The sequence below is a fragment of the Plectropomus leopardus genome, chromosome 4 (assembly GCF_026936395.1).
Source record: "Plectropomus leopardus strain MGB_pleo_1.0 chromosome 4, ASM2693639v1, whole genome shotgun sequence".
NCBI lineage: Eukaryota > Metazoa > Chordata > Actinopteri > Perciformes > Serranidae > Plectropomus > Plectropomus leopardus.
Genome location: NC_142179.1, coordinates 22,462,297 through 22,483,571, shown reverse-complemented (window position 1 = coordinate 22,483,571; position 21,275 = coordinate 22,462,297). Strand labels below are relative to the sequence as shown.

The following is a 21,275-nucleotide window of genomic DNA, read 5'->3' as shown; positions in this document are numbered from 1 at the left end:
ATAAAGATGGCACTAACAGTAAGTCAGTAGTCATATTGGCATATTGGCAATATATCGGTCAGGGTCTAATACAGTCCATACAGGTTATTGCTGTCTCGGTATTTTATGACATCATGTATAAAATATCCAGGTCTATAAGTATCTTGACAATTTTACACAAAACTATCTACAGTGTTTTAAAAGAAACACAACCAGACAGCAGCAGCTAAATGACACACTCACCCACATGTCTCTATGACTTCTGAGCAACTTAAAATAATTGAAAGGAGAAAGACAGAAAAGCCGCACACTGCCATTGTGAGGATGGCTGCACTAGTGGCATAACTGTCTGGAGGCCTCAGTACAAGGTGTCAATCAACAGGCAGGTGTCGGTCATGCTGGTGACAGCTGGTGGACAGAGGTTTTCCCCCTCCACACTTCTGTCTTAACAATATTACATCTCATTACCAGGGTTTCCCACACCTTCTGTTACATCAAATTCAAGGAATTCGAAAAGACTTTTCAGGCCCCTCAAAACTAAGGACCCAACACAGCATAGTATGCATCACATCATGGTCAATTATTGCTACATCACTGAGAATTTTTATTATGAGAAGTAGCAGAAGCTCACGGACAACAGTTTAAGAGAACACTGTGAGCACTTCTCAATTGTGCTTCATTACAGAAGTGGCAGACGGCCATCTCATGCCCTATCTAAAATATTACATAAGTAGAGTGATAGAGACAAATGATTCTATTCCTGTAAAAAGTATATAAAGTCTTGCTCTGTCAATGACAGCACTTCCAATGAGAGTCAACTGGGCGACTCCTCAGCTGACTACAGAATGCTGCATTTAAAAAAAAAAAAAAAAAATTTCTTTGGGCTTTCTTTGCCTTTATTCGATAGGACAGAGTGCACGTGTGAAGAGAGAGGGGACGACAAGCAGCAAAGGGCCAAGGCCAGAATCGAACCTGCGACCGCTGCAGCGAGGACTCAGCCTCTTGACATGAGGCGCCCGCTCTATCCACTGAGCCCCCAACGCCCCAGAATCCTGCACTTTAAGGTACTGCATCAGAACATGATTCAGAAGGACAAGCCACAAGACATGTCTATTCAAGGTCTTGACCCCCCTCACCCCCACTGCTTTTGTTTCTCAGTCCACAGTGGCGACTGAGGGGAATCTGCTGCTCAGACAGACTGGGAACTGATCCATCAATTTATGATAGGTTAAACACATATACAGCATATACATAAAGAGCTGTCTGTGCAAATTAAATTCACTAAACATGAGAGAAACTAGACTTGGACCACAAAAAAACAAAGAGGGAGTCTTTGGTCAAGACAACTTTAAACCTTTCACTTAAGTATAAAATTGAAAGGACAAATGACTGTTTAGTGTCTGATTAGGGACACTTATAAAAAGTGTTGAGCACCCTACCATGAATCAGGCATTACACTTAGCCCTACCCCTTTATTCCAACAAGAATCGAGACACCATACCCCTAGACACGAACATGCTAAAAAGAGAGGTAAGGGCTGAGTAGTAGGGGCAAGACAGCACCAGCTCTACTAAAGAGACAGTACGAAGGATCCCGGTAGAGATCAGCTTGCAGGCAAGTGTCTCTGTCTCTCAAAGTCAATTCAGTAAGTACAGGTAAGCTGAGGAAAATGTCACGCAGATCTTTCTAAACTACAGAAATCCTGGCCCTGAGAAGTGAGGGGTAAAATCATAGCACATGAGCTGCGGTGAGGCTGCATCACCAAGACAATAAGTCCTGTTTGTAAAATGTAATACATGTAAACACATTTCTCTGTGAAACTCTGGCAAATTGATAACAATATTTCATCAGATTGTTATTCCACCACCCAACCCAAACCTCAGCGTTGAAGCCCTTGTGAAAGGATCGAGTTCTCATGGTGACTGTTTGAGAAACCCAGCCGACTGGAACTTCATGAATCATCACATCTGCCACCTTCTAGAAAACCACTTTAATCTGAGAGGATGGCAGAGGAACAAAGACAAGAGGAGGAAGTGAGTGAGAGAGAGAGAGGTGGTGGTGGTGGTGGTGGTGGGCGGGTGGGAGGGTTGATAACCAGAACCAGACCATTCCCACATCACAGATCTTTGCCAATTGCAGTTAACATAATGCAGCATTGTGGGTACCATTTAATTCTCTAACCTCATCCCTTCTGCTGTAATCACCCTATACATGACCTCTGGGGACTCCCGCTTACAATATTTCATCCTATATTTGTGTCATATCTGACAATTTTACGGCGACCTATTTAAAACTATGTGATCTATTTGCGTAAGTCCCTATGGTAAGTATTCCCAGAGGAGTCATGCTTCTTACTGTACTTCAACCACAGACAAAAAAGGGTGTATGAGAGTCAGTTTTTAAAACAGGCAGCAATTAGGCCTATACACGAGAGAAGGCAATGTGGACAGCCTGTCGATCCTTTAGTCCCTGACGAACAGGAACTCAGGATAATAGCATAATGCATTCCCAGTCATGAGAGAGAACCAAGTCAACTGTAGAAAGTCATTTTGGTTTCTTTGGTTCCAATTACCATCTTAAAAGATGTTTTGGTAAAGCTGCACTAAAAAATGTCAGTCAATTTCAGTCATCAATTAAAGTGCTTGGGTGGCATATACACTGACATTTAAAATTGCTTGGTGGTAACTATACATTACGGTAAATTTCCAAGTAGCACTGGCAGATGTTAAAACATCCAATGTGATAGTGACACAAGCCACCAGCACATTTATGCAAACATCACAATTCATCTCAAGCAAAAATAATTGTCAAATCTCAGCTTTCTTTTACTTACAATGGAAATAAAGTGTTTTTGTGCTTTAACTTATTATATTGTGCAAACAAAATTAACTTCACAATGATGAGTATAGAATAAAGACACCACCAGTGTTTATATGGGTTCCCTATGTCAGTCACTACACAACCCAGTGCTATTGGTAGCTATCCCTAATTACCAGTATCAATGTTGTTATAGGTTTGCCTGTCTATTGCATTACAGCATTGTTGTTTTTCTGATAGTTACTTACTCTGATAGTGACATCATCAGAGCTGCCATGCCGATGAGCTGGCAACATGAGATTTAGTCTCAATTTTGTTTTATTGTGATGGATATTTAGATGACAATGTTTTTCCTGTCCTGTTTTTTCACAATTCACCTTTGTTTATTGCTGAGGTTGAATGCTTGAAGGTGAGTGTGCTGATTTATAAGTGAAACCCAAATATTAGTGTGACTATTTGCTGGGCTCTGATAACAATGTAAAGTTATCTAGTTGTCTTTGCAACAGCGTCACCATCAGGAATTCTTGAAAACTATAAGAAGTTAAAAGTGGAAAAGTGGTCTGTTTCTACTTTTAAGGGTAATTTAAAAAAACGTGGTAACTTTTATGGTTAAACCTCGGTTGATTAGTTTCATACATGCATGAGTAACCAAAGAAGAAAAAATATATATCTTTATGTAGAACCTTACCTGCCAAACTGCTTCACAATGTGAATAAAGAGAAAGTCTCCCAGGAGCACACTGTGGCAGGTTGTCATTACCACACACTAAATGTTCAGCCACCATCCTCTTAAAAACCTGCAGAACATTTGGTTTAATTCAAATAATGAGACCAATCAGTTCACACCAGCATCTCAAAGGGTAACCACTCATTATTTGTAATGATCAAAAGGCTGTTTAAATGACCGGGTTAAAACAAAGCAGACAGTCTTTGCCCCCTGGCAAAACTAGTAGACCAAAGCGGAAAAGATTCCATGAGAGGTTTCTGTTTGGTTCAGACACTGAATAAAGCAATAGATGCACCTACACTATAGTTTTTCCACATTATCAGTGGATAGTCAACATCTGGATAGGTGTTTAATATATTTATATAATGTTTTTTTTCTGCTATACCAGAGGATAACGGCTGTGCAAGGAGTCAAATGTATGTATACTGTTAATAGACTAGCACTTTGGTCTCACACACAGTTTACCCACAGAGCAGAAGCTTAGACATTTAATTCAAAGTGGTCCAGCAGGAAGGCTCACTGCTGGTTTTGTATTGCCCAGAAATATATTCCCTCAATTTTAAACAGCCTGCCCACTGCTTTACTTCCATATGTGTGCCGCCTCCAGCAGAAACAGCGGCACTGCCCACTGTGAGCAAAAGAAGCACCAGATAATGCAGTTTTGCATGTCTGGTTCAATAAAACCAAATAATGTCTGAGTTATAAAAAGAAACGAACAGATAAAGTAGCATTCAGATTTTTTTATTGCTTTTTTATTGAATTGTAAAATCTGGTTGATTCATGCAGTAGCGATGCAATGCAATAATCAAAAGTGGAAGCAATCACCAACTGGTCCAACATATCTGAAGGATGAGGAAACCGTTACTCATGACAGAGTATTTGATTCTCAAAAGGTTGTCATCTACAGTTTTCAAACATTGTTTGCGAAAGGCTGAGTTGTTTCAGACATTACAGTGCAAGTCGGTGAGCAGTGAGAGGGCAGCACAGCCTGACGACACACAAAGACCACTCTGTCTCACTGCAGCTCCGTGGCGGGAAAGCAGGAAGACTCCTGTCATTTGCCTGGATGATGGGAATCCTACAGGTGCATGCAGTAAGTGAATGACGATGATAAGCAAGTGACTGAACGTTTAATTTCAGCCCGGCACAGCCATCATCGCTCTCTCACAAACACAGTTAACCCTTTCAGCTGTATGGGCTGCTGTATAGCCCTGTTCATGTAGAGTGCCCTTGCTAGAGGGCAATATTGTTATCATTTTATGGTTTTGTTCCAAAATGCTATCAAATGTGGAAAAAACACTTACATTTACCAACTTTTGATTGTTGACTGGTTGCACTTTGATTAAACTGAGTGCGACAAGCCAAAACAAAGCAAGTTCATCCCTAAAGTCTTATGCGATTGGAAATTTAAGTGCAACTGTTTTATGGCTCCAACACAATAGACTGTTGAATGTGTTGCATAATAGCCTGTCGATTCTCCTAATCACTATGTTAATTAATTGGATGCTTTCAAGGTGCTGTATGCAACTTCAGAGCATGATTCACAGTATGGGGCTCAACATGGAGGTGGCAGAGATGGCGGCTAGCAGCTAACAGTGCTAACACGATAACAGTGCTAACAATGGCAACAGTGCCAACAGAGCATAGTTAACCTGGGGGGACTGGAGGGTTGGCACTACATCTATACAACAAAGCCATCCCATTAACAGCAGTAAGTGCCATTTAAGCGCAGTGCAGAGAGACAGCGGCAGTTGGCAGTGGCTTACGAGGGATGAAGAGGCAGCAAGAGCAAACTTTCGTCTTTCTTTTAAATGAATGCAGCACAGGCGGAGCCTGTAGATAATTAAATCTGTCGATCCGTTCAGAGCTGATCAGATCAATGGATGACAGGAGCAGCTGCTGCAAATTAATGAAATCTTTTAGACCCAGCTTCTACTGCTCCATCTGTGCCCAGAGTATGCTCTGTGCTCTAAGAGGTGCAATGCATAACCAAACAATATAAGTATTTCAACAGCGCTACAAATGAATGATCCAGCTCCAAAAATAGAAAATCTATTCATGTCAGCAGATGTTTTGATCGTGGTCGGCTGCCACAAATAAATGAATGTGTGGAAAACCCAGAATAAACACCGTCTACTACAACAAAGGACAGAGAGGCTCGGATTACAACACACACAGGGGAAGCCTGTCTTCATTCTCTGCTTTGGACACCATTACTTCACTATATCTTTACTTAGCAAATATCATTAAAAAGTCTTCATCATGCTGATTTGCACTGAATTTTGTGTATTTCGTCTTTTCACTATATAAAACCGCTCATGACAACAACTTGACGCATGTAAAATGTTAAATGACACTTCTTTTTAAATTATCCAATAAATTTTACTCACAAAATGGATGATCCTCAAAGCTGCGTGATGTTTGTCTCTTGGGAAATTATGTATGATTTGAAAAACACTGAAAAGGAAAAAACACTGCAGAGTAAAATCTTTATTTAAATCAGGTTGCCATTAACAAGCCATGTCATGTGAGACATTTCACAGCAGATATTTATCCCAAAATTTAATTTGATCACTTTTTTTACAATATTAAAATTTAAATTTAATTAATTACTCTCTTCTTAATGAATTAAAAATACATCTCCAAGTGGACATTTGTTACATCTTAAATCAAATAAAAATATGTATTCTTGAATCAACTAATTGTCTTAAAAAAAAGAGCAAAATGTCAAAATAAAAACATGGAATCAACACAAACAGGCCTGTTCAAGAACATTTTGCATTCAATAACTAAGCACGTTATCATAATATTCTAAATGAATCCACTGACTGAAATATTCAGTATAGTTGCCTAATCTTTCAAACGTTGTCTCATCCTCCATTGCACATTGTCATGCATTCATCTGTAAATTATCCTTATATACTGATCGGGCCTTTCCCTATGTAAAATGCCTTATTTATGGGATGTATGGAGGAGAGGGTGTAACATTCCTGTGGGGATTACTAAAGCAGCAAGCGCGTGTTGTGGGATTATCCTGGCGGCCACCCGTGGTCTTCAGCTGACATTTCGGTATCATCACAATCATAAAAGACGGCAGGAAGTTCCAGATGTCAAAGGTAGAATGGTCAGATATGGACCCTGAATAGGTCTCAATAAGTTCATTACTGTCAGTGTGAAGACACACTGTGATGACCTCAGGACCTAAAGCTGGTAGCAGAGGTAAAAGAAGAGGTGAGGAGGTGAAGACAAAGTGACAACATAACCCTATTAACCTTCTGCAAAAACACCCCTCAGGTAGTTTGAGCCACAGAACATCTATGGAATAAAAGGGCAGATGAAAAGGAGAAACGAGGGGGAGGTCAAATTATTGTTCGCAAAATGCTAGCTTAGAAAGTGGAAATGAAAGAGATGGCGCATAGTGTATTTTCATGATGAAAAGAGGGAGGAAAACATCAGCAAGACATGATGAATAAGCAGCAACAAAGCAGCTTCGGTTCGTTGTTGGTGACACCCTGTTTTCTGGGTGTAGCCCGTTGTCCCTCAGTAGTTGTTACTCTTTCTCTGGTCTCACACAGAGCCAAGGCCGAGGGGCCTGGCAGGCAAATACAAGCTCAGGGCGACGTCAAGTTTTGAGAAATTGCTTCCATACTCCTGGTCCAGTTTCTGTACCATGTCCTCCAAGTCATTAGCATCACCAGCAGTTCCTGAGGAAGCACTGGAGGGCGTTAAGTGCCTGTTATCACATGGCCGCTAACACGTCAAGGCAAAGTCTTGACGGCAGCTCCGAATGGAACATACAGTCTGGAGCGTGTGGGAAAAGATAGCGTCATTAAGTGTTTCGTCTTTTGATTTATTGAAGACGAGAGACAGGCGGCAAGTCTCTCCTGAGAGCTGTGGCAGGTAATTGTCACAGTTAAAGGAAACCAGATGGCAGTGATATGCTCTGGCTTTCTGAGAATTGCTTTCTCAATCTGGGACAAAATCTGGCATCAAATTTGGGGACACCTCCAGGACACTGTTGCCTGGTTGTCACTGTTTTGGTAGTGTGTATTGAGGTGAGGGGTGACTGGCCGAAAGTAGCTTGCCACACAACTGGAAAGGGATCAAGAAAACCTGTTCATTAGAAAAGCCTTAGATTTAGGGCTTTAATCATGTTGATGATGACTCCTGGATGTCATCTATTCATTGATGAGGAGGGTGGAGACAAGACAGGGAGAAAGAGACGCAAAGACAAAGGGGAGCAGGGAGTATTGAGAGTGAAAAGTTAGAGGTTGTTTATAATTCTCACTAATAAAACAAATATCACATTTCAAATTAAAAATTTCACCCCTTAATATGGAGAGGCACTGTGGGAAATACAGTTCAATATCTTGATATAAACCAAGGCTTGTAATATTACAGTGTATTTTGCCAAAGAAGCTCATGAAATAAGAGGTGTGCGTAAAATGCAAATCTGATCGAATGCAGAGGCGGGGGTGCAAATGAGGACAAGAAGAAGAAGAAGAAGAAGAAGAAGTGCATCTTTTCACTGAACTAAAACTGCTGTCAGTGGTTTGTTGGACCAAGCGACACTACACACTGCAGTAATTTTCTGTTTTGTTTATTTGCCAGCCAACACCCAAATCTAAGCTGTGGGAGGATGTTATGGGGTTTTAGATTTAAAGGAGCTGTATGCCACATTCAGAGCATGTTTACGACTCAAATCTTCAGCCAGGAGTTCCTGCACTTGGCTCTCAAATGGAGGCGGCAGAGCTGACTAGCTGAGGCGGCTAGCAGCTGATGACACAAACAGTGTCAACAATGTTAACAAAAGCAACAGTGCTGACAGAGCTAACAGTGCTGACGTGGGAGGAGGAACCAAAGGGTGGGCGATGTCACGGGTGGGTGGATCTGACTCATACACTGTGGTGACGCCTCACAGACAGCTTGTCCTTTACTGGCCCCGCCATTAAATATAAGTAATTTTAAGCCTTAATTAAATGAAAAGGGTGAGTTGTGTAAAAATGTATCCTCCATATATCTGTCATGAAGGTGGAAATTAGATATTCAGTCCAAAACGGCTTTTTTTGTGTCATGCTGTAAATATGTTTATTTCTGTTGTAAAGTTGGGCAGTTAAGCATGTATGGGGACTTTCTTTCTTCTGAAAAGGGCCTCAGGTAGCCATTCAAATAACTGCAGTTTTTGGCAGTTCAGCATGGCTTAATTTTTCAACCTCAGAGGTTGCCACATGGCGACAACGCTGTTCCACCACCTTGGGTTAGTATGTCATTAGCAGTTACTGCTGTATAAGTGCAATGCAGAGAGGCGGCAATCAGCTAGCCAGTTGGACACATCCACAGGGACTCACATGCACTCACATGCACTCACATGCACTAGCATGCACACACAGCTGGCCCGGCTACCACCAAAACAAACAGAGAAGCTCGGATTACAACACACACAGAGGGAGCGTGACTTCATTCTCAGCTCAGGACGCCATAACTCCACTATATCTTTGCATAACAAATAGTTGTTTGCTGCTATATTAATGTTGCATGCAAAAAATAAGTACATTCTGTGTACTTCTTCCAAAGAAGTAACACTTAAGCAAATATAGGAGAGGTGATCACATTATTATCCAAATTCAACCACAGAATCTGGATAAGTCACTGTTGTGTTAAAAATACTTATTTGTGGATTTTCTGAATATACAGTAAGTAAGTGTAAGTAGTAAGTGTTGCTTTTAAATGTTTTTAGCAACTGAAGCATACTGTTCAAGCACAAGCACAATGCAATGTTAGACTGATCATATCTGCAGTCCAAGAAGCTCTGATCATTCTATTGCAGTGCGTCAGTATGAGAAATCATGCAGCTGTTGAATGTGGAAAGACCTCACAACATTGTATGTATGAGCCGGATGTTCACGAGACACCTCTGATAATCCAAACATTAACAAAAGCTGATTAATATCTTAAACTCTGTCAGACCCACCAGTAAGTCCATCTTTTTAAAAGTCATGTTGTTGAGATGTTCACACCCACAGAAATGTACTCTAAATTCTACTCGCAATCCCAAGGGAAAATCAGAGGAGTTTAAGACATGAAATGCCATAAAAAGAACATAAAAATTACTTTTGTTTCTTTTTTTTTTTTTGCTAAGTACATTTTTGCATTTAACCTATCCTATTTATTAGGAGAGAAGTTAAATACACTTCAGTATCTATGACCAGTTCTGTGGTCAGAAGCAAAAGGAGGAGTACTTTATTTCACAAATGAGTAATGCAACTAATGCTCGATACATAAAACCTGATAATTATGTAGAAATGTGCAACAGTTGAAACTGTCGGATGCTGGGAAGTGTGCATGTGTGGGCTTTTCTGTAACATCAATGATAACGACAAAATGATGATTCAACCCCCTTTAATGGGAGGAGAGGAAGGAATAGGGGATAAAAATTCGTAGGGCGCCCCACATCAATTACTGCGGTGGTTTTTCAGAAGTTTGACTGCAGAAAATAAGAAAAATGATAATTCGGGAGGAAAAGAGAGAGATGTTTCACAGGGCCATAAAAAGAGGCTTGAAATGATTTCCTTGCATCGTTGTTAGACTCTGGTTTGAGGCCACATGGAACAGCTTACCCTTTAACTCAAAGAAGACTGAAGAGATTTTGTTTCATGTTGACACTATCTCAATACGAGCTACTTGAAAGTCTGTAACATATAATATTGTTTTGTTCTTGTACTGCTACTGTATATGAAAAGAGGCTCCACAAAACAGTTTAATCAACTAAAAAAATGTTACTGTTATTTAAAGGGAACAGTGGCAAGAACAACTATGATACCGCACACGCTGATGCAGTGTTTGCATCTTTTATCTGACTAACCTGCTGTTTCACTCCTGCTCAGAAAGTTCTGGGCTTTGGGTGTCAAGAAATCTACGCTTCCGCCTTGGTTGTTCATCTTCCTCATCTGAAAAAGTCCGGTCCAAAGAGATGCCCTGGCTCGCCAGGTTATGTCCTGCATACCATATAAACAGCAGACATACAAACACAGAGGCACACACAAAAATAGAACTGATCAGAAAACCACCACTGATACTGAAGGTCTTACTGCACCGTTATGTTGATTACATTTCTTATAGAACTGGACCAAAAATAACTGTCTATTAGGATACTCCTTTGTAGATTTAGGTATTCTGTTTTCAGTTTTTGGATTAAATTTTCTTTCTTTTTTAGGAAATCACGATAAATAAATTATAAATAAATAGAAATCTTATAAATAGAAATCTGATATTAGGGCTGCATAATATCCAGTAAAGTTATATAGTGATTATTTTGACAGATCTTGTGACTGCCATATGCCTTGTAATTTTAGTGTAAATGGTATTAATATTTCCATTAATTATGCAGCCTTGTCTGGAAATGTAATTTTTTTGGAGCTTCTATGCTGTTCCTTCACTTTTGTGCTTCTGTTTCACAGCACTTTGTCAGGCACAGTCTCAGAATCAAACCCTATTATGTATGAGTATTTATCTACATCTAAAATGTATCCACGATAAGATCAAAAGCAGCTAAACTGAGGGCACAGAAAACAAATTATTTTATGTGGCACTGACTCACTGAATCGCAATGCACATTAGACATTACATGTTTGAAATTAATAAAGTGCCGACTGACTGCAAAACACAATCCTTCAAAATGATTGCCTTTATTTATACTGAAAGGTGTGATGCTATGCTGGAGAACTGAGAGATGTCTTGCTGAGTCTGTCCCGAGTCACGTTAAGCACCCCCTGGAGACAAATGCCCCAAAGTGTCTGCATGCTGATGTCTTGTCTCGCTCTACATTTTTGGAATTTTTGGTCTCATTACCAAAGCCCAAATTCTCCATCTTCATTGCTTAAACCAAAGCTCCATTAGTGTCATTTGTGGCACATCTGTGGCAGTCTCGGGGCATACTGCCTCAGATAACCTCTGTTAACCCTCGACATCTCCACACCTAAAGTGCCTATCAGGAATAGAGATCTGGCATTCCCTGCAAGCCCCATCACACTCGAATACAATCATTTATATACGGACAGACCCACAAACACACCTGTCTGCCCTTTCACACTGCCACTAGCCTATTCAGATTAAAGATCGACAGATTGAGCAGTTGTGTTAGATAAAAAGAAATGCTTAAAAGCTCAATTACTTTCTGATTAGGAGATAAAACTTTAAATGCAGACAGTGAAATCAAAGCTTCCTTCTGTTGATTTTTTATAGTAAAATAAATAAGGAACAAGTCAAGTCTGATGTTGCAGTCCATCTGACAGTCTAAAAAGGCCCCTTCTATTGTTTTTATCCACTTTTTTCTTCCCTTTCAGACACCCGTTCTTCCCTTAAGTCACACTGCTTCCCTTCTCTCCTTTCACTCCTCTGCTTACCTCTATCTCTTTCATCTCAAGTCAGCCCATTTTGAGTGATATGCTTCCTGTGTTACCATCAGATGCTAAACTGGAGGGGACAGGTCAAAGTGAGAGTTTCTTCTTTTGTCTCCAGTTCTACTCTGTCATTACTCCTTCTTATCAGGCCTTGGCAATATGAAAACACACCCCCAGGCACGAGGGGTTAACTGGGGCCAAGCATGTCAAGGGGGAATTGAGTAGCCCACTGTGTCAGTTAAGTATAGGAAGATTTCTAAATGCAAATGAAATACCATTTTGCTTTTGTGCACACAGTTTGGGATCTGGGTCAAACTTTGCAACAGCTAAATGGGTGGGGACTCGAGCTGAACACAACACATGCCAGTGAGGTCTCAAATTCACCAGCGTTAACTGAATCTACTTACGATATGTGTTTAGGTTTTATGTAAACACAAAGAGTTGTGTCTCAACTGTATGTTTCATTTCCTCAGGTCCTTGTGAAGGTGGCTATAAATTTATTGGTTACCGTGGTTACCAGACTAAGACTGTGCAATATAAACAAGAAGGAATAACAATACATTAGGTAGCAATTAACATATTGTAACAGCCACTGAATTTATGGCTTGTTTCCACTAAGTGATGGCCAAGAGAGAAACGCCCAGAGATGGATTTGTTGGACAGCTGGATTAGTGTAAATACTACAACAAGTTTGGGAAACACACCCATAATGTTAAAAAGCTCTGGATGTGAAGAGAATATGGGGGCAAATTCATAAAGGCATAAAGGTGAGAGATAAGTACTGGCTAAAAACACAAAAAAGCTTTGTAAAACACTTCTGGACTGCAAACAACAAAATGCATGAGCCAAAACCCAAACTGCGCAATCTACAACCTCCATCCATCTTCACTGAAGGATGGGTGTGTGTACATGTGTGTGTGTGAGAAAGTGTAGAAATTTAGAGCCAAACAACAAAACCTACTGAAGTTGCCACAGCATCTATGTGTCTTGCAACTGGAGGGGCTTAAATTTGGCTCTGAACACAAACATCCATTGAGAAAGCGGTCAGCAGGTTATCCCAGCAGATTGCAACTTGTAGTACAGGGGGGTATGACTCAGCAAATGTGACGTCATGCTGGCTCTGCATGATGCAGGAAAAGGAAGACCACCTCGCTGCTGGCCGTGCTGAAGCAATCACAGCAGACTTTGCTGGGTGGGTTTATGACTCACTGACAAGTGTTTCTCAGAACCTGGCTACCCCAGGGTATATTCTCTGCTTGTGTGTGCTTTTAAGTTTACATTAAAACCCCCTGCTTACATAATCAATTACACTCAACTGTCAAGTTTATTAGACAGTAAAATCAGTTCAAGGAAAGCTAAAACTCAAGAGTTTTACTTAAGACTCTGCATCAGGACTGAGTCACATCATGGCCTATGACATAAGATGGAGTACCAGGAATGGGCGAAAATTTGCCATAGTTATAGCCTGCACACCCTGCACCCTCCTTTTTTGTATGTTAAGTGAATCAGTGGAGCACAAAGTGTTGTTGATGTGTCATTCTAACAGTAAATTCATATTATGCCGACCAAAGTGCGAAATGATGAAGCCTTGGAGGGCTCCAAAGTTACAGTTCACTCCCAAATAGAAAATACAATTGTCCCCCTTAAACCTGGAGTGCTTTTTATCAATCTAGACTGGTTTGGTGTGAGGTGTCGAATGATGGAGATATTGTCCGTAGAGATCTCTGCCTTCTCTCTAATATAATGGAACTAAATGGCACTATACAAAAAATACATTCAAAAAACTCAACAGCAATGTCTCTTTCAAAAAATCATGACCCGATTACTCATGATAATCCACAGACTTTGTTGTGAGCAGTTTCATTCAGCAACTATTTTCTTTCTACAGAAATACACCTGCCAACCCCGTCACTACACAGAAGGATACTTGCATTCATCGCTAGCTCACCTTGCACCTCTGGACTAGCTAACATTACAGCTCAGCCAAGGACGATGCTATTAATGTTTACACCTCATGTTGTCACAAGCACTGGTCTCTCAGCTATGATGCTTGCTACCCTTAGCCCGTTGGCTGGTGTAGTTTGGTAGATAGAAAATAGTTCCTACATGAAACTGCTCAAAATAAGGCCTGTGGATTATCTTAAGTAACTGGGTCATGATTTACAGAAGGAAACATTACTGTTGAGTTTTTCAAAGGCATTTTATGGTGCTTTAAGCATAAAAAGCCAAGTTCCATTATATTCAAGAGCAAGCACTCTCCAACACTTGGCAACTCACACCAAAACAATCTACATGGATGAACAGCACTACAGCTAAGAGGAAAAATATGTATTTGATTTTGGAGTGCACTGTCTTTTTAAATTACTTTCTGAAACATCCTACAGTGTATTTAGCTTTTTTGGCCCATCTTCTACCCCCTCTAACTGACTCACATGTTGCCTGGTTGCTCTGCATTAACACTTAGATGTGCAGCATTATAATAATAATCCACCTGAAACCAAGTGACACTTCAGGTTCTAACATCTCACATTTGTGCATGTGTACTCAAAAATACAAGGCTAACTGCCAATTGTCATCATGCTCTGAATTGCATTGGTTAGGCTCTGCCTTACCCCTAGAGAGAAAAGCCTTTGTTTTTTCTTTCTGAGTAATTGAGGGACAAGGAGATGTTTCAGTCTGGTTATTATCATTGATATTGCTGTTGCAACATATTCTGACGCAGGCAAAGATGAAAACAACAGATTTTTTTTCTTTTTTGCATAATTCATTTGCAATAACTGATTATTTATTTTGAGTTGGCAGAGAATGGCTTATTTAATTGGCTTTGGCACAGTTTTGCCTCTGAAAGCAAAACACTTACCACTACAAATACACACATACCTGTGATGAGAATTGTTGGCTCCTGAGATGGATGGACACTCTGAACTGTCTCCTCTCTTCTTTCCTGACTGTCCTCTTCACTATGTGTTGTGGCATTGTCACTAAGGGAAATAAAAAATGTTTTTATTTGAACAATCAGTGTGTGCAAGGAAGAGCACAGAAAAACGGAAAAGAAAAATTAAGTTAATGCCCAAATATGCTCTAAAAAATACCCCATCTAATTTTACGATGCTGGCAAAACCTTTGGGATAATTATCTTTCAATATTGTATATAACTGACCATAAGGGACGTTGGCAAAGGCAGACACATAAGCAGCGATTACTGTATGAGGACAATCCTTCACCCATACACTCACTGTGGCCTGCAGTAAAGAAAAAAATTAGCCGCCGTCTGTGTTCTGCTAACGCCAAAGGTGTGGCAAACACAGATCAAACAGCAGTGTGCTCTGATCTGCTTGGAAACTTAATGCGAATGTGCAGCTGAAGCAATGACCTGAATATGTTCATTTACTACTTATACAAAATTCTCAAGTATTGCGTACCTACAAGAAAACAAAGGCTGCAACAATTAGTTGATCGACTGAAAATTAATTAATTAATTTCTCCAGCATTAATTTCAATTATTTTTTTATAATTGATTTATGTCAGTGTTCCGAAACATTGCAATAATTTGAAGTTTCCGGCTTCTTAAATGTGAGAATTGGCTGCTTTTTCTTGGCTTGCATTCGAGTAAATTGAATATTTTTGTGTTTTAGGCTGTTGGTCAGACAAAACAAGACATCACATTAAAAATACTAATGAAACCCAGAGCAATATTAACTACTATGTATCTTTTGCCAAGTTCTTGCATACCTGAATTAATTTTTGCCATGATAGTGGTTAAAATCCTCAACTTAAATCTTGAAGATCCCCTTCAAGATTTAAGTTGTGATGACTGTTACTATCAAGACTGAAGACATCACCATGGTCACCAGCATAAAGATGGACCATAAGACCATTTTGAATTACATAATAGTAAAAACTTTATATTTGTGTTTTAAGTCGTTGATCGGATAACACAAAACATCTTATGAGATCACATTGGGCTCTAGGAGATTGTGATGTGCATTTTGTCAGATATTAAAATTTTCTCCAAATAATGAATGGAGAAAATAATCGTCAGATTAAGCGATAATAACAGTCAAGAGTTTTTTCCTTTTAAGTTAATGCTTCGTAATTAAAAATCCCAAGGTCTGAAATGTTTGTTAATCAAATACACCGCACCTTGCGAGTATATGGTATAAATCCCCAATGCAATATAAAACAAACTGTATGTCTATACTTAAAGGCCGCAAAAAGTACCTGGCAAGTCATCAGACCCAGAGGTTCTTGTGATGAGCACATATATTTTTTTTACAGTTGTATAAAAAATAAGAATATGTGAGAAACACAAATTAAACATGTTTCACAGGTTCACCGGCATTTTAAAGTAGCACAGCTAGCCAGTCACACCAGACCTTCACAGAATTGGTTGAAGCCACGAAAAATCAGTCTGCTGACCTCTGTCTCTGCTCCTCATCTCTCTGCTGGTCATTAGTCTGTTGGAGCTGTCGGAAAGCCTCCTGCAGGCCTCTGATCTTTGCCTTCTTCTCATTTAACACCATGACAAAACGTGAGTACAGCGCCCCCTCCAACATCTCCTTATCCTTTACCTGCTGCTCCAGCCTGGTGAGAGAAATTAATTAAGGTAATTTGCTAAGAGGAATGATACGGTACAGACATAATTCACCCTCATTGTCCACCTCTGGCAAGACTCCATTCATTGGCATTAACTGGAACAAACAAGCAGATAAACAATTACACAAAAAATTAAAAAGAGTTCATATTTGAAATGAAAGACATACAAGTTCTGAAGTCAGATCCCAGAAATCACAAGCCCAGTTTGCAACACTGGGTGGAACCCTTAATACTCTCAAATGGACGACCAGTGATGATGTCATACTGGCTGATTGCTGTGCATACAAACAGCTGGCAGCACAACTTAAAACGCAAAGAGAGCTTGCATGCAAACAAGACAACCAGCAAACAAATACCAGCACTGAACATCTTAAGAAAATTATTTGATTCTGTCAGGGTATTTTCCATTCAAACTTCACATTTGCTTTCCATCACTTATTGTCTCATAAACACACATATAAGTTCATCAGCACAAAAAACAAAGCTGCCAATCCTTACTCTCGACGTATTCTCTTGTGCTCCTGTTTCAGTCTACAGTTCTCCTCCAGCAGCTGGATGTTTTTTGACTCCAAATCTGAACTGCGCTTTAGGGACTGGCCAATCATCGCCCGGTTCAGCTCTAGAGGATCTGGAGCTGGCTGGAGCTCAACTGAACCCAAGTGCACCTGCAGCAAAAAGAGTAGAAAAAGAAGAGGGAAATGAAAGTAAGATCAAATAAAACTACACGCTGTATGAGCAGAATTCATTTATAAGCAGTGTTTTCCACAGAATTAAATGCTGTATTTGGCAGTAGCTGAGACCCAGGGGGGTCAGAAAAATCCCCCCTTTTTTATCTTGTGTGTGTGTGTGTGTGTGTCCCTTTTTGTCATCACTCTCTGTCCCCTTTCTAAATTCAAACATTTTTTACAGGTCTGTGAATGCAGCACAGGCAATACCCTTCATGATTTCTTTTTTCCTCAGCAGCAGTTTGTGGAGTTTGAGTCATGAGGTGGATAACTGAGCGAGCCGGTCAGAGCTGATTAAATCAGCGTGATGAATTCGAGGTGCAGCTGCTACAGAGATGAGTTAATGCCATCTTTTAGGCCGAGCGTAATTAATGATTAAGTTTCATTTTCACTGTGTATGATGTTCTACTCCATCTGTGCCCACAGTGCTCCCTGTGCTCTGAGAGTGTGATGCAATAATGGTCCAGCTCCAAAATTATAAAATAAATATGTGGTGGCAGATGTTTTTAACATGGCGGGCCGCCACAAAAAATAAATCTGTTGAAAACCCTGGCTAAAGCAATATCCTTTTCTCTGCAGATTGGCAGGCTTAATTATTCATGAACATCTTATGAGAGAGACCTCTATACTCGACCGGTCTTCCTCTGTAATGACAGGTGACAGTTAAGATAGTGCATGGCACATGTGAAGCATCGACTCTGGGAGGAGACAGCAAGACGGTTTTAAGACTTCATCTCCCAGCTGCTCCAGGAGCACCAAGTGATCCTCTGGGAGAAGCTGTGGAAAGTTACCTGAGAAAAGCATATCTGCCAATAAAACTACAAACTGATGCACAGATTAGTGGATTAAAAGAATAACGTCATCTAAAGCTGCTTCAAAATGTGCTTACAGTAAAAAGTGAGTAAGCATTTGCACCTTAACGTCATCCCAGGAGGCTCTGCAGTATAGAGGTGCAACAAACCATTACATCACATTTTCTTTGATGTGATAGATTTTTTAAGATGTTGAGGTGTTTTCTTCTGTCTGGGAGTAATACAGGATGAATTCATTGGTCACCAGTAAACTATGCAAGTGAGCACACAGTTTCCTCTCTGTTGCTTCTTCTCTTGGCTTTTTGGAATCACAGACATACTTCAGATGTAATAAAACATTCCTCATTTGGTTTGCATTTTGACACTTGCTCATAGAGAGGGGCTGAAAAACTCGGATGTTTTCGAACATTTAGTTGATGTGTCAAATTTTCAAAATTCTACCTTAGCACTCCAATTTTAAATGGGCTAAACAGGACATAAGCTAGAGGCGAGTTTGCTCATCAAAGCTGCCATGCAAAACATATTTTATACCTGCACAATCTTTGTTTGCCTGTTGCCTTGGAGATTCTCTCATGCACACACAGAGGTACAGCTCGTGATGCACTGGGAAACCAGAAGGTGACGAGGTGCTAAATCTTCACTGGGTTGTGTCAAGGTCACAGACCCACTGTAATAAAGCCGCCATCTTCAAAAGATCTCATAAAATACTTGTCATTTTTGTTCAGGGCCGATGCTGTCCTGGCAGGCCACACAGCTGTTTTCTCCTCCACTGGTGAACCTGCACACGCAGAGTGGACATTCGCTTTATGTCGCTCCCACAGCTTCACTACTATAGCCTATTATCTTGTCTTTGGTAGTGTCCTCCTCCCAAATATAACATTTTCTTCTTCTTCACTATGTATTCTACACCTCCATCTGACTTTGTCTCTGACAAAACAAACTTTTTTGCAATGTTTTGTGCAAAGTACTACTGTCCCTATTAACAGTTTTACAAAGCCACTAGTGTAACTGCAGACTCTTAGGCTACAGCCATACTAATAAGTTTTCATTCCAGGAGTAATCTAAGTCCATATTAACACAACTAAAAATGTACATTACATGACTATTCTTGTATACTGGGTATGTAAGTGCTGATGTGACAGGATCAGATTGTTTACTCTGTTATTAGCTGCTAAGTTACATAAAATAATAAAAAGATGGAAAAAGTAACAAAGTGACAAAGAGCTGGAATTGTTACTGAAAGTAACACACAAGTGTAAGGCGACTGAGGTGACAAAGAACAAATTGCGAGTGCAAATATTGCAAAATACTAAGGCAGTACTAGGCAGACGCATTATCCATTGCCGGAGGAAGACATTGCAATAGGAAAAGAGTAATAAAGTATCAACACAGGAACTATAAAATCACAAAAGGTATGCTGGCTTAGCAATAATGTTTTGGCTCTGACAAGTTGTAACTGATCAGACCAAATGGGAAGCAAATGTGAGAGTCTGCGTCATCACTTTCAAAAGTCTCCACTTCTCCAGACTTAAACAAAACCCCAAAGTGTTCAATCTAAAATGGGATCAGCAGCATTTTAAAGGATTTTTTTAAATTGAAATTTTAGTTGTAGATCTAGCCTTAGTCTTGTTTACATGGGATTTTCAGGGTTTCCCCACATTTTCATTGACAAAATTTCAAAACTTTTCCATGACTTTTCCATGAGTGTGGGAACCCTGGATCTTTTTTTTCCTTTGGGGGCTTGAACACCACCAAGCTTTGATACATTTCTGCCCTCTGCAAAAATGCACTTTATTAGCACAGGGGCTCGTGTGCATCCTCGCGTGAATTATGAGCATGATGAGTAAACAAAACATGGACCACTTATCACCAAATTAACAATGGTTCATATGCTCCTAAGTTCATTTTTAAATTTAAAATCACCAAAGATGATGACTTCATTCCACAATAAATTCAATGGGCCTATATATTAAGAGATAATTCTTAATATATAATATATATATAATTCTTATTCAGTGCTGCCAGTCTGATCAAAACAAGGAAATCAGTGATTTAACAAAAGTCAACATAATGGGATCGAGACACAGAGGAGACCACCCAGGATCCAAGGAGGACAAGGTTCCCAAGAACTCATAAAAATGTAGAACAACATTAGGATGTCACAGTGATACAGTGCAGGTTCCTCTCAGAGATTTAGAGGACATTTGTGTGACGCCGACCTTCATAAGTCATCAGCAAGTCGACAAAGCGACTCAATGTTTGTGTAAGATGGTCAACCGTTAGAAGGAAATGGTGAGACTGGTGCAGGGAGAGGCCCGGTAAGAATGGCTGAAGTTTGGCTTTATCACAATTGTGAATTTGAATAATGAATGATAAAACTTCAAGGAAACACTAACTTACACACTACCATGCACACATCGGCTTTACCCAATAGTCCGGGATTGTTAAGCCTCATTCTTGATTGTCCATTTACTTTAAACTCGGTTAGGGACTTTGTTTCAGGTTTTTTAAAGCATTTTTTTAGGTTCATGACATCAGACATTAAAAGATTCATTAGAAAAAAACTACACAGAAGCACTGAATGTAAAAACCAAACCTTCAGTAAAGCCCTGCACACATAAGGAACTGCACAATTTGTGAGGTGTCAAGTCTGTAAAAGCTTTGATCTTCTCCTCAGACTTCTCCTCTTCCTCTTGCTACCTGTCGCTAAATCTTCGCTGTGCCTTCAGAAGAAAGCCATTTGGCAATAAATCAGCCACGTGAGGACGGATAACGTGAAGGCTTCAACTCTGACACACTGAGTAAACTAATAATTCAACACTTTAAGGAATTCTGAAATGTCCTACATTTACTACACAAGCCTCACTCCATTATAATGTCAAATGCCAAACTTTGTCATCAAAGTTTTTCCCCCTGACACTGTTCAAGACCATAAATCTTCCTGAGCAGCATGTTAACATGGTATTACCAGTTTAAGACACTTGATACAGAGATCTAAACTGCTGAAAGCACAACCTGTATTTACTGGATTAAAATTGGAAATGACACTGCAGCTGCTGTTTATTTTTTCTGCCCCTTCCTTTTAAAAACCAAAGGATGTGTATTTCACCGTCTTTACTTTCAGGCTTTCGGCAAGTAAACATGTGAATTCCAGATCACCAAAGGTTTACCTTTATCTTACTGTGCAGCACGGAAAGGGGAAGGATGCACCAAACAAAAAA

At 39.9% G+C, this 21,275-nt stretch overlaps 1 protein-coding gene across 3 annotated transcripts in view; it reads right to left on the bottom strand.

Annotated features, from left to right (window-relative positions):
- Positions 1-5,997: 5,997 nt before the first annotated feature.
- Positions 5,998-21,275, bottom strand: part of LOC121945058 (DNA repair protein XRCC4-like) — a 30,155-nt gene continuing 14,877 nt past the window's right edge. For 2 of the 3 annotated variants that reach the window (XM_042489063.2, XM_042489064.2), the window contains 5 exons: positions 17,016-17,182; positions 16,341-16,505; positions 14,802-14,902; positions 10,385-10,517; positions 5,998-6,729 (listed from right to left, as the gene is read on the bottom strand). In XM_042489063.2, the coding sequence (XP_042344997.1) occupies positions 10,393-10,517; positions 14,802-14,902; positions 16,341-16,505; positions 17,016-17,182 (558 nt within the window). In that variant the 3' untranslated portion in view covers positions 5,998-6,729; positions 10,385-10,392. Of the gene's footprint in view, positions 7,324-10,384; positions 10,518-14,801; positions 14,903-16,340; positions 16,506-17,015; positions 17,183-21,275 lie in introns of all 3 variants that reach the window. The other variant, XM_088076861.1, reaches the window with a different exon arrangement.